The sequence below is a fragment of the Budorcas taxicolor genome, chromosome 3 (assembly GCF_023091745.1).
Source record: "Budorcas taxicolor isolate Tak-1 chromosome 3, Takin1.1, whole genome shotgun sequence".
Taxonomy (NCBI): domain Eukaryota; kingdom Metazoa; phylum Chordata; class Mammalia; order Artiodactyla; family Bovidae; genus Budorcas; species Budorcas taxicolor.
In genome coordinates, this window is record NC_068912.1 from 82,019,565 (window position 1) to 82,040,326 (window position 20,762).

Below are 20,762 nucleotides of genomic sequence, written 5' to 3' on the forward strand. Positions count from 1 at the left end.
AAGTGGACATCTTTCCTCAAATTCTCCCAGTTATCTCATATACTTTTTGACAGTTCAATTCTTTTTAAATTTTAGCATTTTTTATTGACATTCATATAATATAAAATTCATAATTTAACAGTATACACCAGTGGTTTATTATATACTCATTACGTTGTGCAGCCATCACCACTATCTGATTTCAGAACATTTCCACCACCTCAAAAAGAAATCCATACCTATTAGCAGTTAGTCTCAATTCCCTCCTCCTCTCGTTCCCTGGCAACTACTGATTTATTTGCTGTTTCTGTGGATTTGCCTATTCTGGCCACATGGCCTTTGGTGATTGACTTCTTTCATTTAGCATAATATTTTCAAGTTTTATCCAAGGTTTATCACATGAGCAGCACTTTATTCCTTTTTATGGCTCAGTCTTATTCTTTTGTATGGGTATATCACCTTTTGTTTATCTGTTCCTCAGCTGAATGGGCTTCCATTCTTTAGTGCCGCTAGTGGTGAAGAAACCGCCTGCCAATGCAGGAGACACAGGTTCTATCCCTGGGTCGGGAAGATCCCCTGGAGGAGAGCATGGCAACTCACTTCAGTATTCCTGCCTGGAGAATCTCATAGACAGAGGAGCTGGCAGGCTTTGGTCCATAGGGTTGCGAAGAGTCAGACATGACTGTAGTGACTTCGCACACACATACAGCTGCAGGACCTTTGAGTTGTTGCCACTTTTTTACTGTAACAAATAATGTATGTAACATTCTTGTACAGCATTTTGTATGAGTATGTTTTCAGTTTTCTTATATACCTGGGGTGGAATTGTTGAGTCATATGGTGATTCTAACTTTTTACAAAATTGCTAAAGTCTTTCTGCAGCATTTTACATCCCCACTAACAGTATGTAAGGGTTCCAGTTTATCCACATCCTCCTCAACACTTGTTATTATCTGACTTTTTGATTCTAGCCATCCTACTGGGTGTGAAGTCATATCCTATTGTGGTTTTAAAATTTGCATTTCCCTGGTAATGTTGAACATCTTTTCTTGTACTAATTGGCCATCTGTATATTTTCTTTGGAGAAATATCTGTTCAGATCTTTGCCCATTTTTTAATTGGGTTGTCTTTTTACTGTTGAGTTGTAAGAATTCTGTATATATTCTCAACACTGTTACCTTATCAGATATATGATTTACACGTACTTTTATCAGTTCCGTGGATTGTCTTTCTTGGTAGACTCCTTTGATACACAAAAGTTTAAAATTTTGATGAAGTCCAGCTAATTTTTTTTTTTTGATGGCTTGTGCAATCTGTGGTAATGCAGACTTCTACTATGTTTCTTCCCAGGAGTTTTATAGTGTTTAGCACATATGTTAAAAATCTAATAGATAATAGAGTTCATTTTTGACATGGTATGATGTTAGGGGCATTGTAGTTCATTTGTCCTAGCAATGTTTGTTAAAAAGCTACTATTTCCCCCATTGATTGGCCTTAGAACTCTTATTGAAGATTAGTTGACTATAAATATATGAATTTATTTTTGAACTCTCAAATCTATTCCATTTGTCTACAGATCTGATCTTATGCCACCACCATGCTGTGTTTCAAAATAAAAAAGTTTTTTAATTACTATAAATTTGAAAATAGGAAATATGAGTCTTCCAACTTTGTTCTCTTTGTTGCAGAGATTGGGCTGTAGTTTTTTTTTTAAGGTATTTATCTGGTTTTGCTATCAGAGTAATGTTGGTCTCATAGAATGAGTTAGAAAGTGTTCCCTGCTTTTTTATAGAATTTGAGAAGAATTGTTGTCACTTCTTTAAATGCTGGTAGAATTCACCAGTGAAGCTCTCTGGCATTACAGTTTTCTTTTTCACAAGTTTTCTGAATTAATCTAATCTCTTTACTTGCTTTTAATGTGTTCCAGTTTTCCATTTCTCCATGATTCAGTCCTGGTTGGCTGTGTATTTTGGGGAATTTGTCCACTTCATCTAGATTAGCTAATCTGTTGGCATACAACTGTTCATAGTATCCCCTTATAATCCCTTTTATTTCTCCAAGGTTGGTTGTAATATCTGCCCCCTCATTCCTGATTTTAGTAATTTAAATCTTATTTCTTTCTTGGTCAGTCTAGATAAAGGTTTGTTGGTTTTTTTTTTTTTTTTCCCCAAAGAACCAACTTTTGAATTCATTGATCTCTTTTTTCTTATTTTCCATTTCATTTGGTTTCACCTTAATATTAATATTTTTTTTTCTTCTAGTGTCTTTGGGTTTAGTTTATTCCTTTTTTAATTTCTTAAGTTGGAAGCTTAGGTTGTTGATGTGAGAGCTTTCTTCTTTTTTTAATGTGTTTAAATTTTTCTCTGAGTACTACTTTCCATCCCATAAGTTTTTATATATGTTACGGTTCATTTTCATTTTCCTCAATATGTTTTCTAATTTCCTTTTTGATTGGTTGTCTAGGAATATGTTATTTAATTTCTATAAATTTATTTTCCAAATGTCTTTATATTTTTAATTTGTAATTTTATTCTATTGTGATTAGAAACTGTTCTTTATGTGATTCTACTTTTTTTCACATTTACTGAGTGTTTTTTTTTTTTTGCTGCTTAACATATCTTCTCTCCTGGCTAATAAATGGGCACTTGAGAAGAATGTATTTTCTGCTGTTGTTGGATGGAGGGCTCAATAGATATGTGTTAGGTCTAATTGGTATATAGTATTGTTCATCTTCTGTTTCCTTGCTGATTTTTGTCTAGTTGGTCTATCTATTATTGAAAATGGGACATTGAAGTTTCCAGCTATTATTTTTCTTTTTCTTCCTTCAGTTCTATCAGCTTTTGCTCCTTGTATTTTGGGGCTCTCTTGTTAGATGTGTGTGTGTGTTTGTAATTTTTTTTGTCTTCTTTTGTTTCAGTATCAGTAAGTCTTTATTCATTGAGTTTTCTTGGCGAGAAGAGGAAAGGGAAAAAGGATCAGCATATAGCAGAAACATATAGTGAAGTATTGCAGAAGGGAAGAAAGTATCCAGTACAGCCAGGAGCACACACTGCTGAGAGAGTCACCAAAGGTCAAGGGAGCTCAGTTTTCTCTAGTTCAGGAATGAGAAGAAGGAATCAGGGGAAGAACAAAGAGGATCAGGCTATCCTTCCTTCCCTATAAATTCAAGAACTGGCACAAAGCTTTGGTGTCTAGTATTAAAACATGGAGTTGTTAATTTGTCCATCTCTTATTAAACATAAATTTCGACTTAAGTTTTTTGTATCTGCCTAAAAGCAGGTCAGGAAGCAACAGTTAGAACTGGACATGGAACAATAGACTGGTTCCAAATAGGAAAAGGAGTATGTCAAGGCTGTATATTGTCACCCTGCTTATTTAACTTATATGCAGAGTACATCATGAGAAACGCTGGACTGGAAGAAACACAAGCTGGAATCAAGATTGCCGGGAGAAATATCAATAACCTCAGATAGGCAGATGACACCACCCTTGTGGCAGAAAATGAAGAGGAACTAAAAAGCCTCTTGATGAAACTGGAAGAGGAGACTTTCAAGCTCATGTTGAGTTTCAAGCTCAACATTCAGAAAACGAAGATCATGGCATCCGGTCCCATCACTTCATGGCAAATAGATGGGGAAACAGTGTCAGAGTTTATTTTTTTGGGCTCCAAAATCACTGCAGATGGTGACTGCAGCCATGAAATTAAAAGACCCTTACTTCTTGGAAGAAAAGTTATGAACAACCTAGATACTATATTCAAAAGCAGAGACATTACTTTGCCGAATAAGGTCCATCTAGTTAAGGCTATGGTTTTTCCTGTGGTCATGTATGGATGTAAGAGTTGGACTGTGAAGAAGGCTGAGCGCCGAAGAATTGATGCTTTTGAACTGTGGTGTTGGAGAAGACTCTTGAGAGTCCCTTGGACTGCAAGGAGATCCAATGAGTCCATTCTGAAGGAGATCAGCCCTGGGATTTCTTTGGAAGGAATGATGCTGAAGCTGAAACTCCAGTACTTTGGCCACCTCATGCGAAGAGTTGACTCATTGGAAAAGACTCTGATTCTGGGAGGGATTGGGGGCAGGAGGAGAAGGGGACGACCGAGGATGAGATGGCTGGATGGCATCACTGACTCGATGGATGTGAATCTGAGTGAACTCCAGGAGATGGTGATGGACAGGGAGGCCTGGCATACTGCGATTCATAGGGTCGCAAAGAGTCGGATGCAACTGAGCGACTGAACTGAACTGAAAAGCTCCTGAGTGACTTAAATATACATTCGTCTTCCTCTCTTGGTTTCCCACCCCTTCTTTCTATATGAAAACCTCCCATTTCTCCTCTCTTAATAGGAAATTAAGTAGATTTGGTTCATTCATATACCAATGTAAGTTTTGGCATGAATCATATCAAGGAGTAGTCTTGACTCAAAAGGTTTGGCACAAGGAATGACATTCTTAACATCTTCAGGTTATTTTACACAAATCATTAAAAAGTTTTGCAGATACTCAAGAATCACAGGAGTATGTCTGTGTAAGGTAGGAGTCAAGCTTTTAGGAAAAATCTGGTTTAAAACAGGAAATAGAGAAAGGAGAAAAAAGTATGACCCAAGGCTTTCACTTTTTTCCTCTTTGTTGTTATTGTTTAGTTGCTAAGTCGTGTCTGACTCTTTGTGACCCCTTGGACTATAGCCCACCAGACTCCTCTGATCATGAAATTTCCCAAGGAAATACACTGAAGTGAGTTGCCATTTCCTTCTCCATTTCTTCAACTTTAGTGAGATATAATTGATCAAAATATAAGATATTTAAAGTGTACGATGTGATGATTTGATTTCTAGATTGTGAACATGTATATTCATTGTGTATACATATGTGTATGTGTGTCTTTTTATACACACACACATTGTGAAAGGATTGTTTCCATCTATTAATCCATCTATAACTTCAACTTTTTCTTTTTCTTTTTTGGTAAGAACATTTAAGTTCTACCCTTCTAGCAGATTTTAGTTACAATATAATAGTGTTATTAGTTATAGTCACCATGCTGTTCATTAGATCCTCAGACCTTATTTATCTTACAATGAAAGTTTGTACCCTGTGTTCCTCCATCTCCCAGTGACTAAAAACCGCTTTCCTACTGTCTGTTTCTGTGAATTAGATTTTTTTATTTTCTTCACATATAAATGAGACCGTGAAGTGGTTTGTCTTTCTCTCTCATTGCATTTCACTTAGCATAATGTTCTCCAGGTTCATTCATGTTGTCACTAATAACAGAATTTTCCACTTTAAGAAGAGCAGCCTTAAGATGATGTTTCAGATCCCTTTGGCTGCTGAACAATCCTCTGAAAGATACTTCATATTTTTTCTTTTGATACAAAAGAAAGTTGTAAAAAAAAAAAGAAAAGAAAAGAAAGTTGTATACAATTAAAACCCAAAAGCACATTTGGAAAGATCAATACATTTACATAGTCTGTCACATAACAGTCACCAAATCATTAGCTGTCAAGCTTTACAAATATCAGACAGATAGTTAAATGGATGGAAAGTTAGCAAATGGAAACATATTCAGTGTTATTCGTCATTGAAAATACAATTTAAAACCACAAAGTGATACCATTCCCACTCACTAGAATAGCTAAGTTCAGTTCAGTCTCTCAGTCATGCATGACTTTGCAACGCCAGACAGGAGCACGCCAGGCTTCTCTGTCCATCAACAACTCCCAGAGCTTGCTCACGCTCATGTCCATTGAGTTGGTGATGCTATCCAACTATCTCACCCTCTGTTGTCCGCTTCTCCTCTTGCCTTCAGTCTTTCCCAATATCAGGGTCTTTTCAGATGAGTCACTTTTTCACATCAGGTGGCCAAAGTATTGGAGTTTCGGCTTCAGCATCAGTTTTTCCAATGAATATTCAGGACTGATTTCCTTTAGGATAGACTGATTTCATCTCCTTTCAGTCCAAGGGACTCTTGAGAGTTTTCTCCAACACCACATTTCAAAAGCATCAATTCTTTGGTGCTCAGCTTTCTATATGGTCCAACTCTCACATCCATACATGGAAAAACCAATGGCTATGTCTAGATGGAACTTTGTTGGCAAAGTAATGGCTCTGTTTTCTAATATGCCGTCTAGGTTGTCATAGCTTTTCTTCAAGAAGCAAATGTCTTTTAATTTCATGGCTACAGTCACCATCTGCAGTGACTTTGGAGCCCAAGAAAATAGTCTCTGTTTCCATTGTTTCCCCATCTATGTGTCATAAAGTGATGGGACCAGATGCCATGATCTTAGTTTTTTGAATGTTGAATTTTAAGCCAGCTTTTGGAGTGTCAGACCACTTCAGTATTTTTGCCATGAGAACCTCATGAACAGTATGAAAAGAATAGCTAAATAACAATATCAAAACAGAATGACTTTAAAAACCAACACAGGAACGCCTAAAACAGTCTAAGGATTGGTGAGGATGTTCAGCATTTAGAGCCCTCATTTATAGATAGCAATTTAAAATGATATAAACACTGTGGGAAAGGAGTGCCTCGAGGCTGTATATTGTCACCCTGCTTATTTAACTTATATGCAGAGCACATCATGCGAAACGCAGGGCTGGATGAAGCACAAGCTGGAATCAAGATTGCCGGGAGAAATATCAATAACCTCAGATATGCAGATGACACCACCCTTATGGCAGAAAGCAAAGAGGAACTAAAGAGTTTCTTGATGAAAGAGGAGAATGAAAAGGCTGGCTTAAAATTCAACATTCTGAAAACTAAGATCGTGGCATCTGGTCCCATCACTTCATGGCAAATAGATGGGGAAACAATGGAAATAGTAAGAGACTTTATTTTCTTGGGCTCCAAAATGACTGCAGTTGGTGACTACAGCCAAGAAATTAAAAGACGCTTGCTCCTTGGAAGAAAAGCCATGACAAAGCTAGACAGCATATTAGAAAGCAGAGCCATTACTTTGCTAACAAAGGTCCGTCAAGTCAAAGCTATGGTTTTCCCAGTAGTCATGTATGTGAGAGTTGGACTATAAAGAAAGCTGAGCACCGAAGAATTGATGCTTTTGAACTGTGGTGTTGGAGAAGACTCTTGAGAGTCCCTTGGACTGCAAAGAGATCCAACCAGTCCATCCTAAAGGAAATCAGTCCTGAATATTCATTGGAAGGACTAATGCTAAAGCTGAAACTCCAATACTTTGGCCACCTGAAGCAAAGAACTGACTCATTGGAAAAGACCCTGATGCTGGGAAAGATTGAAGGCGGGAGAAGGGGAATGAGAGAGGATGAGATGGTTAGAAGGGGATGAGAGGATGATGGTCCATCACCAACTAGATGGACATGAGTGTGAGCCAGCTCTGGGAGTTGTTGATGGACAGGGAAGCCTGGCAAGCTGCAGTCCATGGTGTCAAAAAGAGCTGGACACAGTTGAGCGACTGAACTGAACTGAAACACTTTGGAGAACTATTCAGCCTTTATTTTATGTATACAAAATAAATCTATAGCCATTCTATAGCCTAGCAATTTTACTCCTGGACTTTCCAGGTAAATAAAATCATATAGCCACAAAAAGACATACAAGAATGTTCTTAGCATCTTAATTCATAATAGCCTCTAAGTGAAAACAGTTGATATTTAGGACTCTTTTAGGAACCTTAGGCCTAAATTGTGAAAAATCCCTGAGACAGCTGGCATTTTAAATTTTCTAATTAATTCCATAAGTACTAGTGATGCATAGTATCTTAGGTGCATCATTCCAATAACTGGGTTAGCCAGTATAAGGTTATAAAGAATTGTCTCCATTAGCTACCCTAGTTTTTCTTTTGCTTCTGGTTGTCCAAATACCTACAGTATCTGTATGTTAAACATTTCCGTGATAGCATAGGCTAATATTTCATAGCAATAGTAGCAGACCCATTATATCCCATATTTCATCCTGAAAGAACCCTAGCTTGGTACTTTTTAGACTATTTATAATAGGTAAAAATCAATAACTTTGGTAGAATATGTTTTAAACAAGGTGACGAAGCAGGCTACAATTTGTGAAAGAACTTAAGAAAGGATGTCACATATATTTGAAATTACGGAGAGAACATTCATTTCTCTTGTTTTGGGCAGAAAAATCAATGCTCAAATTTTAGTTTTGCTAATATACAAGGTTTGACCTCCTTACAAAAAAGTACAGTGACATTTGAACTAAGTAGGCCAAGTCCTTCAATGTTTGGGGTTTGGCAAAATGGAAATTCTTAAATGGATTCTAGGATCATCTTCAGAGTTTAAAAATTAGGTTAAACTTCGAGAGAGTAAGGCTTAAAGAAGTGTGATTCTGGGTAAAGAATCCACTTGCTCAGTGGTAAAGAATCCACTTGCTCAGTGGTAAAGAATCCTTGCCAGTGCAGGAGACTCAGGCTTGACCCCTGGTCTAGATCCCACATGCTGTGGAGCAAGTAGACCCGTGTATCACAACTATTGAGCCTGTGCACTAGAGCCTGGGAACCACAACTGCTGAAGCCTGTGTGCCTAGAGCTGGTTCTCCGCAGCAAGAGAAGCCACTGCAATGAGAAGGCCTCACACTGCAATGAAGAGTAGCCCCCACTTGCTACAACTAGAGGAAAGTCCACTCAGCAACAAAGACCCAGCACAGCCAATAAATAGAAATAAAGAAATAAAATTATAAAAAGTTTATACATTTTTGTCTGTAAGTAGACAGATACATATAAATATGCAGAATATTTAGTGGGATAGTAGAGAAAGGTAGATTTTCTCTTTTCCAGTATATTACCATTATATGGGCTTCCCAGATAGCACTTGTGGTAAAGAACCTTCCTGCCAATGTAGGAAGTACAAAAGACTCAGGTTCAGCCCTGGGTTGGGAATATCTGAATTAGAAAACAGCAACCTGCTCCAGTATTCTTGCCTGGAATCCATGGGGAGAACTCTGTGTGGGCTACAGCCCAACGGGCCGCAAAGAGTTGGATGTGACTAAGCACACACACACACATTACAATTGTGGACAGACATTTTCCCTCGTAATCAACACAGATCACAAAAAAAAAGCTAGCAAAGGAGAAGCCTTAGTATTTTTAAGGTGAGGACAAAAATTTTATATATACACACACATGTGCATGCACATGTACACACAACAAAGATCGATTTTGTGAAAGCTAGAAAATTGTTTTCAAGGAGAAATATATGATCTACAGTTGCAATGCTTAGATATTTGGCAATTGGAAAAATAATTTTTGGTGAAAATAGGAAAACAGATTGACATCAATGTACATTAGCGTAGTGACTTTCATTTCTTGTACATACACTGTGAAATAGTTCTGGGCAATAAATTCTTAGAAAAGTGGGGTTGAATTGGATAAATGTCATAGTTTATGACTGAATACATATAAACAGGTGAAAACTCAAGGTAGAGAGGTAATAATAGCCACCTGATAAAGAGACTTAAAACCCTTTCACCTTATGAAAAAGATTGCTTTAGAGCTATAACTTGATATTATAGTTTGATTTTTTTTAAGATATTGGTTACATTTGTGGCTACAGTGGATATAGAAAATAAAGAATAGAATGCCTTTTGTTCCCCCAATACAAAGAAGTATCTATCCTTTAAAATCTTAACTGTAAAAAAATAATTGATGCTATAGATTCTGGAACTAATACCAAAATTATTGGAAAAGGTAACATAGCTACTATTTCTGCCATGGTGTCTTAAAGAGTAGTTGACAGTAGAGAATTATATAACTATTTCAAGTCAGCAACGAAGCTAAAGTGTAATTCTACAATGTTTGCAACATATCATGACCCTTTAGACATTTCCTTTATCCCCCAAATCCACCCTGCTGTCCATTTCATCTCTACATTTCAGGTTTTTCATACCTTTTGTTTTCCCTCATCTAAGCCTCACGCTTCCTTCTCACAGGAATCATGTGAGATTACTGCAGACTATTTTGATTTTCCCTCTTCAAATTTCTATATCACACATACTACCTTTAGAACTGTTCTCTGCTGTTTATGAGGCCAGAACAATTTGTTTCATTCCTGTATGTACATTAGCTAGCCAGATGCTGGGTGGTAAGTATTATAGAAAACAAGTTTAAAGGGAATTCAGAACAGGAAACAATTAATAGTGTGATGATGAGTATTTAGAGAAAGTGGATTATGAGTGAGGGACCAAACAGTGAAAGATTAGCTGAGGCCCAAATGAAAAAGATGGCTTAAAACTCAACATTCAGAAAACTAAGATCATGGCTCTGGTCCAATCACTTCATGGCAAATAGTTGGGGAAACGAAACAGTGAGGGACTTTATTTTGGGAGCTCCAAAATGACTGCAGATGATGACTGCGGCCATGAAATAAAAAGATGCTTGCTCCTTGGAAGGAAAGCTATGATCACCCTACACAGCATATTAAAAAGCAGAGATATTACTTTGCCAACAAAGATCCGTCTGGTCAAAGCTATGGTTTTTCCAGTAGTCATGTATGGATTTGAGAGTTTGGACCATAAAGAAAGCTAAGTGCCAAAGAATTGATGCTTTTGAACTGTGGTGTTGGAGAAGACTCTTGAGAGTCCCTTGGACTGCAAGGAGATCCAACCAGTCCATCCTAAAGGAAATCAGCCCTGAATATTCACTGGAAGGACTGATGCTGAAGCTGAAACTCCAATACTTTGGCCACCTGATGCAAAGAACTGACTCTTTAGAAAAGACCCTGATGTTGGGAAAGAGTGAAGGCAGAAAGAGAAGGAGATGACATAGGATGAGATGGTTGGATAGCATCACTGACTCGATGGACATGGTTTGAGTAAGCTCCAGGAGTTAGTGATGGACAGGAAAGCCAGTGTGCTGCAGTCCATGGGGTTTTGAAGAGTTGGATACAACTGAGTGACTAAACTGAACTGCACTGAAATGTGAATAGCCTAAGTGACTGGGACTATGCTGCTGCTAAGTTGCTTCAGTCGTGTCTGACTCTGCGACCCCATAGACGGCAGCCCACCAGGCTCCCCCATCCCTGGGATTCTCCAGGCAAGAACACTGGTGTGGGTTGCCATTTCCTTCTCCAATGCGTGAAAGTGAAGTCACTCAGTCGTGTCCGACTCTTCGCTACCCCATGGACTGCAGCCTACCAGGCTTCTCCGTCCATGGGATTTTCCAGGCCAGAGTACTGAAGTGGGGTGCCGTTGCCTTCTCCAATGGAAAATCCCATACCCCCAGGCTAAAGAAATTATTAGTAATTGCTCTACTTGTAGACCCCTACATCTTCAACCTATCGCACAAGGTATTAATCCTCGTGGTTTGCAACCTAATGAACTGTGGCAAGTGGATGTAACTCATTGTGCTGAACTTTCTCCATCTTCTTTCTTGCATGTCTGTATCGACACTAATTCTTCTTTTATTTGGGTCACACCTCTTCGCAGTCTGGGACTATAGGTGTCATTTAATAATGTATGAATGAACACATGAATATATTTTGAGTGGAATGATGTGGCTAAGTTTATTGGTCTGTTCCTTTTGAATCATCCATTCATCATACATTTTTTAGTTCTAGACAACAAAAATGAAAAAATTTATTTTCAGAAACATAAATCCTAGTGGAGTATACAGAAATGTAAAGAATTATTAGAATTCACTAACTCCAGTAAGACGTATACACAAGGTCTATGTAAACACAGAGCAGGAAGCTGCAGAGAGGATTTATTTAGAATAGGTCAAATTCTCAAAGGCCTTATATGCTATACTCAATTGTCTGAACATTATTTTGGTTATCATTAGGACGTGTGTCAGAGCAACTTTGTGAAGTTGAAGGACAGCACTAACTCTTCCAAGGATTTTCCTGTGGGTCTTACTAAGAAAACTGCTGAACATTTCTCTTGCCTAGCCCTGTAATTATCCTTCAAGTTCTGCTCAGTTCAGTCGCTCAGTTGTGTCCGACTCTGTGACGCCATAAACTGCAGCACGCCAGGCCTCCCTGTCCGTCACCAAGTCCCAGACTCCAGCCAAACCCATATCCGTTGTGTCGGTGATGCCATCCAACCATCTCATCCTCTGTCGTCCCCTCCTCCTCCTGCATTCAGTCTTTCCCGGCATCAGGCTCTTGTCAGATGAGTCAGCTCTCCGCATTCGGTGGCCAAAGTATCCGAGTTTCAGCTTCAACATTAGTCCCTCCAATGAACTCCTTTAGGATGGACTGGTTGGATCTCCTTGCAGTCCAAGGGACTCTCAAGAGTCTTCTCCAACACCACAGCTCAAAAGCATCATTTTCTTCGGTGCTCAGCTTTCTTCACAGTCCAACTCTCATATCCATACATAACCATTGCCTTGACTAGACAGACCTTTGTTGGCAAAGTAATGTCTCTGCTTTTTAATATGCTGTGTAGGGTGATCATAACTTTCCTTCCAAGGAGCAAGTGTCTTTTAATTTCAGGGCTGCATTCACCATCTGCAGTGATTTTGGAGCCCAGAAAAATAGTCTGACACTGTTCCCACTGTTTCCCCATCTGTTTGCCAAAAAGTGATGGGACCAGAGCCATTATCTTAGTTTTCTGAATGTTGGGCTTTAAGCCAACTTTTTCACTCCTCTTTCACTTTCATCAAGAGTTTCTTTTGTTCTTCTTCACTTTATAAGGGTGGTGTCATCTGTATATCTGAGGTTATTGATATTTCTCCCAGCAGCCTTGATTCCAGCTTGTGCTTCTTCCAGCCCAGCGTTTCTCATGATGTACTCTGCATAAAAGTTAAATAAGCAGGGTGACAATATACAGCCTTGCCGTACTCCTTTTCCTATTTGGAACCAGTCTGTTGTTCCATGGCCAGTTCTAGCTGTTGCTTCCTGACCTGTATACAGGTTTCTCAAGAGGTAGTTCAGGTGGTCTGATACTCCCATCTCTTTCAGAGTCTTCCACAGTATATTGTGATTCACACAGTCAAAAGCTTTGGCATAGTCAGTAAAGCAGAAATAGATGTTTTTCTGGAACTCTCTTGCTTTTTCGATGATCCAGCGGCTGTTGGCAATTTGATGTCTGGTTCCTGTGCCTTTTCTAAAACGAGCTTGAACATCTGGATGTTCATGGTTGACATATTGCTGAAGCCTGGCTTGGAGAATTTTGACCATTACTTTACTAGCGAGTGAGATGAGTGCAATTGTATGGTAGTTTAAACATTCTTCGGCATTACTTTTCTTTGAGATTAGAATGAAAACTGACCTTTTCCAGTCCTGTGGCCACTGCTCAGTTTTCCACATTTGCTGACATTGAGTGCAGCACTTTCACAGCATCATCTTTTAGAATTTGAAATAGCTCAACTGGAATTCCATCTCCTCCACAAGCTTTGTTCATGGCCTTCCTAAGGCCCACTTGACTTCACATTCCAGGATGTCCAGCTCTAGGTGTGTGTGAGTGAACATGCCATCGGGATTATCTGGATCTTGAAGATCTTTTTTGTACAGTTCTTCTCTGTATTCTTGCCACCTCTTCTTCATATCTTCTGCTTCTGTTAGGTCCATACCATTTCTGTCCTTTATTGTGCCCATGTTTGTGTGAAATGTTCCCTTGGTATCTCTAATTTTCTTGAAGATGTCTCTAGTCTTTCCCGTTCTGTTGTTTTCCTCTATTTCTTTGCATTGATCACTGAGGAAGGCTTTCTTATCTCTCCTTGCTGTTCTTTGGAACTCTGCATTCAGATGCTTATATCTTTCCTTTTCTCCTTTGCTTTTCGCTTCGCTTCTTTTCACAGCTGTTTGTAAGGCCTCCTCAGACAGCGATTTTGCTTTTTTGCATTCCTTTTCTTGGGGATGGTCTTGATCCCTGTCTGCTGAACAATGTCATGATCCTCCGTCTATAGTTCATCAGGCACTCTGTCTATCAGGTCTAGGCCCTTAAATCTATTTCTCACTTCCACTGCATAGTCATAAGGGATTTGATTTAGGTCATACCTGAATGGTCTAGTGGTTTTCCCCACTTTCTTCAATTTAAGTCTGAATTTGGTAATAAGGAGTTCATGATCTGAGCCACAGTCAGCTCCTGGTCTTGTTTTTACTGACTGTATACAGCTTCTCCATCTTTGGCTGTAAAGGATATAATCAATCTGATTTCGGTGTTGACCATCTGGTGATGTCCATGTGTAGAGTTGTCTCTTGTGTTGTTGGAAGAGGATGTTTGCTATGACCAGTGCGTGCTCTTGGCAGATCTCTGTTAGCCTTTGCCCTGCTTCATTCTGTACTCCAAGGCTAAATTTGCCTGTTACTCCAGGTGTTTCTTGACTTCCTACTTTTGCATTCCAGTCCCCTATAATTTAATGAAAAGGACATCTTTTTTGGGTGTTAGTTCTATATGGTCTTGTAGGTCTTCATAGAACCGTTCAACTTCAGCTTCTTCAGCATTACTGGTCAGGGCATAGACTTGGATTACCGTGGTATTGAATGGTTTGCCTTGGAAATGAACAGAGATCATTGTGTTGTTTTTGAGACTGCATCCAAGTACTGCATTTTGGACTCTTGTAGACTGTGATGGCTGCTCCATTTCTTCTAAGGGATTCCTGCCCACAGTAGTAGATATAATGGCCATCTGAGTTAAATTCACCCATTCCAGTCCATTTTAGTTCGCTGATTCCTAGAATGTCAATGTTCACTCTTGCCATCTTTTGTTTGATCACTTCCAATTTGCCTTGATTCATAGACCTGACATTCCAGGTTCCGATGCAATATTGCTCTTTACAGCATCAGACCTTGCTTCTATCACCAGTCGCATCCACAGCTGTTGTTTTTGCTGGGTGTTGTTTTTGCTTTGGCTGCATCCTTCATTCTTTCTGGAGTTATTTCCCCACTGGTCTCCAGTAGCATATTGGGCACCTACCGACCTGGGGAGTTCCTCTTTCAGTATCCTATCATTTTGCCTTTTCATACTGTTCATGGGGTTCTCAAGGCAAGAATACTGAAGTGGTTTGCCATTCCTTTCTCCAGTGGATGACATTCTGTCAGACCTCTCCACCATGACCCGCCCGTCTTGGGTGGCCCCACATGGCATGGCTTAGTTTCACTGAGTTAGTTAGACAAGGCTGTGATCCATATGATTAGATTGGCTAGTTGTCTGTGATTGTGGTTTCAGTCTGTCTGCCCTCTGATGGCCTCTCTCAGCGTCTGCCATCTTACTTGGGTTTCTCTTACCTTGGATGTGGGGTAACTCCTCTTGGCCGCTGCCCCTGACCTTGGACGTGGGGTAGCTTTTCGGCTGCGCTCGTGTGCCGTTGCAGCCGCCACGCTCATGCTGACAGCAAATGTCAGGATGTAACTGGGAGAGTTGGCCATCTCTACTTGCTTGGAAATACCATCTCAGAAGGTAGCAACCCTTCAGTGTTAAAACTTCATTCATAATCATTAGATTGAGATACCCTAATTAGTATGGAGACCTGAAAAATGTGCATACCTTGAAATACCAGTGTTTACTTTGAGGATAGTAATGGTGTATATTTAAATCAAAAAAGAAAGAGCAAAAAAAAGAGTATTTGTTTGAATTTTTTGAGTTTTTCAAATGTATTTCCGAAGGTCTGTAACTAAACATAATATATTTGTCCCAAATTAATATTTATTTCTAGTCATTTGATTCTCCTAAAATCACAAGGAAGAAAAGTGCTGCAGCCTATTCTCCAACAACTGGAACCTGTCAAATGAGCCCAATTGCTTCTCCCACAAGCTCAAAAGAACAAGAAAACAGAAATGGACTGCCAAATGGTTAGTTGAACATTCTTTTCTGCTTATTGTGAGATTTTTTTCTAGGTATTGGTTAAATTGGAATTTTTATTTAATAATACGTGAATCCTGCAGCAGCTTATTTTTGTCTTTTTTAAAGAATTCAACATAGAAAAGACTAGAATATAGGTAATACTTTGGACATAAATGTAAACTCTAGGCAGTTACATTAAAATGGTGCTGTAGATTTTGTTACCTTACTTTCCCATCCATTAAATAGAAATTATGGCCTGACTGCCTTCAGCCACTATCAATTATAATAGTATAGCCCCTTAACAAGTTAACAAGCTATCCATCATGTGCATAAATTAGAGGGTGCATAATTCAGGTAATGCACTACGTTTTAAGAATAATACTTCTAAATGTTATTTTTATTCATTTTGTCCATTTAGTTTTATCCACATTTCCTGTGTCTTTATAGCTTGTTTATTGTATTTCATTCTCTTCTGTTACTATTTTAAGTGCACTTGCAAAAGGTTTATATAATTACTGTTAGAGAATAATCTAACTTTAATATGAAATTCTTTATTTTAAATTGTTGTTAGTTTAATTTTGACCACACATCTTTCTTATCCTCTGGTAGTTTATTGCTAAAATATTCATTTAAAAGATGTAGGAATCTAGATTTCATAGGCTTAATTTTTAATATTGTATAAAAGTCGTGAATCAGTGACATGTCAAGTTTTTATAATATGAAATACTAAGTAGGCTTAAATTTTTTTTTTTTAGGCTTAAATTTAAAAGAATATATTTTAGATATACTGTGATTAGCCTGATTCATACTTATTATAAAACATTTGAGTGCTAAGTATATACTGGAAGCTACAGAGAAACAAAGAAGTCTCCTCATTTTACCTAATTTGTTGTAATGAAACCTGTAATGAGATCTTAACTTTTGAATGACTTTAATCAGGTGCTTCTTAATCTTAAAGCTATCACTGTTAAGTTTGCTTCAAAAATACATGAAGATGTATATGTTTTCTTCAAGCTCTATAGTTCTGTGTTGTTGTTTTTTTCTTTAATTCATTTGATACACCTTTTGTTTAAAATTAAATATTAGTGCCTTAGATATGAAACATCTCTATACTGAAATGTGAATAGATATTAAGTGGATACATACTTAATTTCCATATTGAAATTAAATATGGACTTAAGGGAACATTTCTTTTGCCCATAAAAAGATTGGTCACATGATCTCAGTTGACATTTAAGTGGATAATTATCACCGGTTATAGTACTTGGTAAGCTCTTTTTTGAAAAGTCATATAGCAAGAGTTCCTAGGGTGCTGGTAATATTCTATTTCTATATGATGGCTATGCTGGTTCACTCTATAATTATTCATTAAACTGTACATATGTGTTTTATGTATTCTTTGATATATAGTTCTCACACAAGTCTCAAAATAGAATTCTGCCTAGGATCTTATAGCAGATTATGTCATTTGTAGTCATTATATTGATTTTCCTAATATGTCATCTTATTGTATTTTAGAAATAGAAAAGCTTGAGTCTTACAACTTAAGTTCTAAATGAAATTATAACTTCTGTTAACAGTGTTACTTTTTAAGTATTGTACAAAACACAAGGTACAATTTAAATAAGCACTTCTGCTTAAAGCACATTTTCAAAGACATTTTAGGTGCTCTTCCCATCGCTCTTAGGATATAGTGCAAAACTTTATCATGACTTTTAGGGCTGTATGTCATTTAATACCTGATATCTCATCTGTCTCATTTATTCTCCTGCCCTTCCCATGTTTACAGTACTTCAGCCACTCTTACTTTCTGGCTATTTGTCAATCATGCTGAGCCTGTTGCCTCCACAAGAACTGTACTTGCCCTTCTTTCAACCTGGAATATTCTTCCTCCAGGCATTTATATATGCTTTCTATGTTCAGTTGAATTACATACTATGTGAACAGGTGGCAATATTAAATTTAAATTTATTTACAGTTATAAAAGGAAAAAAATCTAGATCTGAGTCTTCCCTCTACTTAAATTCTACATAGTCTTCAAATGGAGTGACTGCTTCCAGTTTATACAGTGAAGATACACCTACACACACACTCTCTCTCTCTCTCATTTGTCATCGTGTATATTGGTTACATTTACGTATGGTTGTGTGTGTGTCGTTATACTGCCCTACCCCTTAGTAGGGGTCATCCCCATCCCTGCTGTTGCTGCTGCTAAGTTGCTTCAGTCGTGTCTGACTCTGTACGACCCCATAGATGGCAGCCCACCAGGCTCCCCCGTCCCTGGGATTCTCCAGGCAAGTACGACTTGGCAAATTTTTCCAAAGTAGTATCCTTTTTAGAGGAGAGAAAAGATGGTAAAATTTTCTGTTCCTTTACTCCTAAGAATGCTTCTGGTTTTTAATAGTTGGGGTGGAAAGATAAACACCAAATTTGCATAGTCAAAGAAAGTACTTGTAAAATAGACAATAGATGTGTAGAAATCACCCCAGATTGGAGCAGTGTCAACAGCATAGACAGATACACAGATCGAGTATATGATAAAACAGTAAAGAAAAGTAATGGATAGAATAAACTCCAACATATGTCAAATAGGAGTTCTACAATAAAGAAGAGAGAAAGGAGCAGAGGCAGTAGTCTAAGATATACGGACTATCAGGTTTTCATAGTTGAGGAAAGATGGGAATTTCCAGATTAGAATAACATGCTTTGTCTGAGCAGAATGCATTAAAACAAATTCACACCTAATCATATCATAATAAAACTGCAGAACATCAAAAACAAAGAGAAAACTTTAGCAACTGGCTGACATTAGACTTCTCATCAGTAGTTATAGACTGCAGCAGGAAATGGAATAACACCAACTGAAAATCACATCTGAATTTTTCATTCATGAAGTAAGAATGAAGTAAAGATATTTTTATTCAGTCTGAGAGAATTAACCATTCACAGATAACTCCTTGAAAGATTATTAAAGAATATTCTTCTGTGCGTACATGCTTATAACTGAGCCTCAAATAAAGGAATGGAATACAAAGAGCAGTGGTAAAATAATAAATTAGCAAGCATGTCGGTAAATCTGTAAACCTAGTTATAACAATGTGATTACCAATCCTGCTGACCATAAAGCAAAAGAGTGGGTTAAAAACAAGTACTAATAGACCATAAGAGCTTGGAAGATATATGTGGAAGCAGAAAGGAATTACAAATTTAAGATCTTTGTAATCTTCAGGGAGAAGATGGAATATCTGTCAGTTGAACTTTTAATTGTGTTTTTGTTTACTTCCCTTTAAAATGCGGAAAATAACATCTACCTCAGGATTGTTGTAAGAATTAAAAGAATTAACATACAAAAAGTACTTAGAACAGTGACTGGCATATAGTGAAGTGAAGTGGCACAGTCGTGTCTGACTCTTTGGGATGCCGTGGACTGTAAGCCTACCGGGCTCCTCTGTCCGTGGGATTTTCCAGGCAAGAGTCCTGGAGTGGGTTGCCATTTCCTTCTGCGGGGGACCTTCCCAACGGATCAAACCCGGGTCTTCCACATTGTAGACAGACGCTTTACCGTCTGAGCCACCAGGGAAGTCCTGGCATAGAGTAAGTGTTCAATATATATTTTCAGTTCTGTTCAGTCACTCAGTCGTGTCCAAATCTTTGTGACCCATGGATTGCAGCATGCCAGACTTCCCTGTCCATCACCAACTTCTAGAGCTTACTCAAACTCATGTCCATTGAGCTTACTCAACCATCTCATCCTCTGTTGTCCCCTTGTCCAACCCACTTCATTCTTTCCCAGCATCAGGGTCTTTTCCAGTGAGTCAGTTCTTTGCATCAGGTGGCCAAATATTGGAGTTTCAGCTTCACCGTCAGTCCTTCCTATCAATATTCAGGACTGATCTCCTTTAGGATGGACTGGTTGGACCTCATTTCAGTCCAAGGGACTCGCAAGAGTCTTCTCCACCACCACAGGTCAAAAGCATCAATTCTTTGGTGCTCAGCTTTCTTTATAGTCCAACTCTCACATCCATACATGACTACTGGAAAAAGCAAGGCTTTGACTAGATGGACCTTTGCTGGCAAAGTAATGTCTCTGCTTTTTAATATGCTGTCTAGGTTGATCATAGCTTTTCTTTCAAGGAGCACGTGTCTTTTAATTTCATGGCTACAGTCACCATCTGCAGTGATTTTCAGTTCAGTTCAGTTGCTCAGTCGTGTCCAACCCTTTGCAACCCCATGAATCACAGCACGCCAGGCCTCCTTGTCCATCACCAACTCCCGGAGTTCACTCAGACTCACGTCCATTGAGTCAGTGATGCCATCCAGCCATCTCATCCTCTGTCGTGCCCTTCTCCTCCTGCCCCCAATCCCTCCCAGAATCAGAGTCTTTTCCAATGAGTCAGCTCTTCGCATGAGGTGGCCAAAGTACTGGAGTTTCAGCTTAAGCATCATTCCAAAGAAATCCCAGGGTTGATCTCCTTCAGAATGGACTGGTTGGATCTCCTTGCAGTCCAAGGGCCTCTCAAGAGTCTTCTCCAACACCACAGGTCAAAAGCATCAATTCTTCTGCACACAGCTTTCTTCACAGTCCAACTCTCACATCCATACATGACCATTGGAAGAACCATAGCCTTGACTAGACGGACCTTAGTCGGCAAAGTAATGTCTCTGCTTTTTAATATGCTATCTAGGTTGGTCATAACTGTTCTTCCAAGAAGTAAGGGTCTTTTAATTTCATGGCTGCAGTCACCAACCGCAGTGATTTTGGAGTCCAAAAAAATAAAGTCTGGCACAGTTTCCACTGTTTCCCCATCTATTTGCCAAAAAGTGATGGGACCAGATGCCATGATCTTCTTTTTCTGAATGTTGAGATTTAAGCCAACTTTTTCACTCTCCTCTTTCACTTTCAACAAGAGGCTTTTTAGTTCCTCTTCACTTTCTGCCATAAGGGTGGTGTCATCTACATATCTGAGGTTATTGATATTTCTCCAGGCAATCTTGATTCTACCTTGTGCTTCTTCCAGCCCAGCGTTTCTCATGATGTACTCTGCATATAAGTTAAATAAGCAGGGTGACAATAT

At 38.6% G+C, this 20,762-nt stretch overlaps 1 protein-coding gene across 1 annotated transcript in view; it reads left to right on the plus strand.

Moving 5' to 3' along the window:
- The window catches only part of ITGB3BP (integrin subunit beta 3 binding protein), a 78,487-nt gene that overhangs the window by 20,212 nt on the left and 37,513 nt on the right, over window positions 1–20,762 (plus strand). Inside the window, exon 3 of the mRNA XM_052638058.1 lies at window positions 15,560–15,695. Coding sequence (XP_052494018.1) covers window positions 15,560–15,695 — 136 coding nt within the window. The remainder of the gene's footprint in view (window positions 1–15,559; window positions 15,696–20,762) is intronic.